The following is a 1,859-nucleotide window of genomic DNA, read 5'->3' as shown; positions in this document are numbered from 1 at the left end:
TTGCATGTAGGGAGGATAAAACCAGTGGTATGCACGATACCTACCTTTTCCCGGTGTCGTTTGAACTGACATTCTTTGTGTTAACGCTCATCCGAGAGAGCTATAAAACATTAACAGTACTAAAAGAAACGAGCTATAGAAGTAAACAGACAAAGTGCAAAGCATTGTTAAATAGCGTGAATCTTGGCAAGTGAAAGTTAGCTCTCCCCATTTCTAACACGAGTCGCTGTTCTCGTAATGCTCGGCATTACGAGAATGTAAACCATAAAACTCGGCATGATAGTAGGAGACTGAGGTTGTAGGCAAGCCCTATAAGCTCAGCCTCCCTATTGCACCGCACAATTTGTGAATTGGGGTGATATCCATACAGATATCAATACGGACTCTCCGTTTCCGTTCTAACTGCGCTTACCACAGGCGGTGACCCAGTTGGTCGAGGTGCATGGAGGAACTCCAAGCTCTGAGTTGCACCTTCTAAGCCTTTCGGCCAGCCGATTCGAGGAAGTGGAACAGTGCTGAGAAATTGGAAACTCTATGCTGCTCACTTACGGCCCAGTGGAATATGTAAGGCAGACCTTAAAGACCTCAACAAGCCTTGACCAGTGCAATGAGGTAATGAAGCACAACATCACGTCAACAACATGAGACACGGGAGACGTGTACGACACGCATCCGATTTCACAGCATATGAGTGGTCCTTAAAAGGACCGTTTTGTTTTTAGGGTTGATCCCCCTTGATGTTGACATCACGGGTCGTCGAGGGGCCCCACACTGGACATGTCACTCTCAGAAGAAGTGTCACCTTCATTAAGAGCGATGACGATTGGCTCGATGAGAGCACTTGTGGTTCCTCCTTGTTTGAAGCTTTCTTCCACTTCGACGACATGCCTCACAGCGTTGCACCAGTTACTAGCCGTGACCTGCTCAGCTTCTTCTTTGAGGAGTATCTCAACGTCGCCAATCTTGAACATTGTGTTTCGGGCTGCGGCACGATTCTTGATCTGTGCCCAGATGAGTTCAATTGGGTTGAACTCACAGTGGTAGGGTGGAAGCCTGACCACTGTGCAACCAGCCCTTTCTGCAGCAGTGTCCACACGGTACTTCACGTACTGCGGCTTGACCGACGACACGATCTCAAGGAGCTGCCTCTTCAGCATCTTGGCGTCCCAAGCAATACCTTTCGACGTGAGCCAGCCCTGGATGAGCTCCTTCCGGGAACTGGTCGTCGGCACCGCCTCTAACCGCCGGGAATGGTACGGGGCATTGTCCATTACGATGACACTCCCCGTCGGCAGTTTTTGGAGGACATCGTCGAACCACTTTTCGAACCGAGGGCCGTCCATTTCCTCGTGGTAGTCGCCGGTTTTTTTGCCGCGGAAGACGTCCAGGCACCCAGGGACAAATCCATCTTCGCTGCCGATATGCGTACCGATGAGGCGCTGGCCCTTCCCCGACGGCTGCTTCAGGCCCGTTGTGAGACCTCGCATGAAGGCGTCGTGGGACGAGGTCACAGTGCTGTCCACCCACACCGTCGAGGCAGTGTGCCCGGCCGTCACCCACGTCTCGTCGAGGTAAAAAATCTGGCGGCCCTCTTGCCTGTGACGCGTGATGTCCCGCAAGTACGTCTGCTGCCAAGCGACGATGTCGTCTCGCTCGACCATGAGCGAGTTTCGAGCCCTCCTTTCTCGCCTGAAGCCGATGTCAAGAAGGAGACGACGCACGGTCCACGCCTGCAGCGAGGGGAGTTCTGGGCTTGTGCGGAACTCGGCTGCTATCTTTTCAACCGTGGGCATCTCGTTCCGGCGAAAAAACCGATGCACACACGATCTTAAGGCACACAGCACGAGGTCACCGTACTT

General features: G+C 52.7%; 1 protein-coding gene across 1 annotated transcript; it reads right to left on the bottom strand.

The window, feature by feature from the left end:
• Positions 1 to 746: 746 nt before the first annotated feature.
• LOC120841798 lies at positions 747 to 1,487 on the bottom strand. Its single transcript, XM_040212786.2, has one exon. The coding sequence runs from the start codon at positions 1,485 to 1,487 to the stop codon at positions 747 to 749; it is 741 nt and encodes a 246-aa protein (XP_040068720.2).
• Between the last annotated feature and the right edge of the window lie 372 nt (positions 1,488 to 1,859).

This window comes from Ixodes scapularis, unplaced genomic scaffold, assembly GCF_016920785.2.
Source record: "Ixodes scapularis isolate PalLabHiFi unplaced genomic scaffold, ASM1692078v2 PGA_scaffold2__306_contigs__length_199485367, whole genome shotgun sequence".
Lineage (NCBI taxonomy): Eukaryota > Metazoa > Arthropoda > Arachnida > Ixodida > Ixodidae > Ixodes > Ixodes scapularis.
Note: the sequence above shows the minus strand (reverse complement) of the source record. Positions and strands in the feature narration are given on the sequence as shown.

Bases quoted from the DNA above. Each gene is read 5' to 3' on its own strand.
- LOC120841798 (XM_040212786.2), bottom strand. From the start codon at position 1,487: ATGCGAGGTCTCACAACGGGCCTGAAGCAGCCGTCGGGGAAGGGCCAG.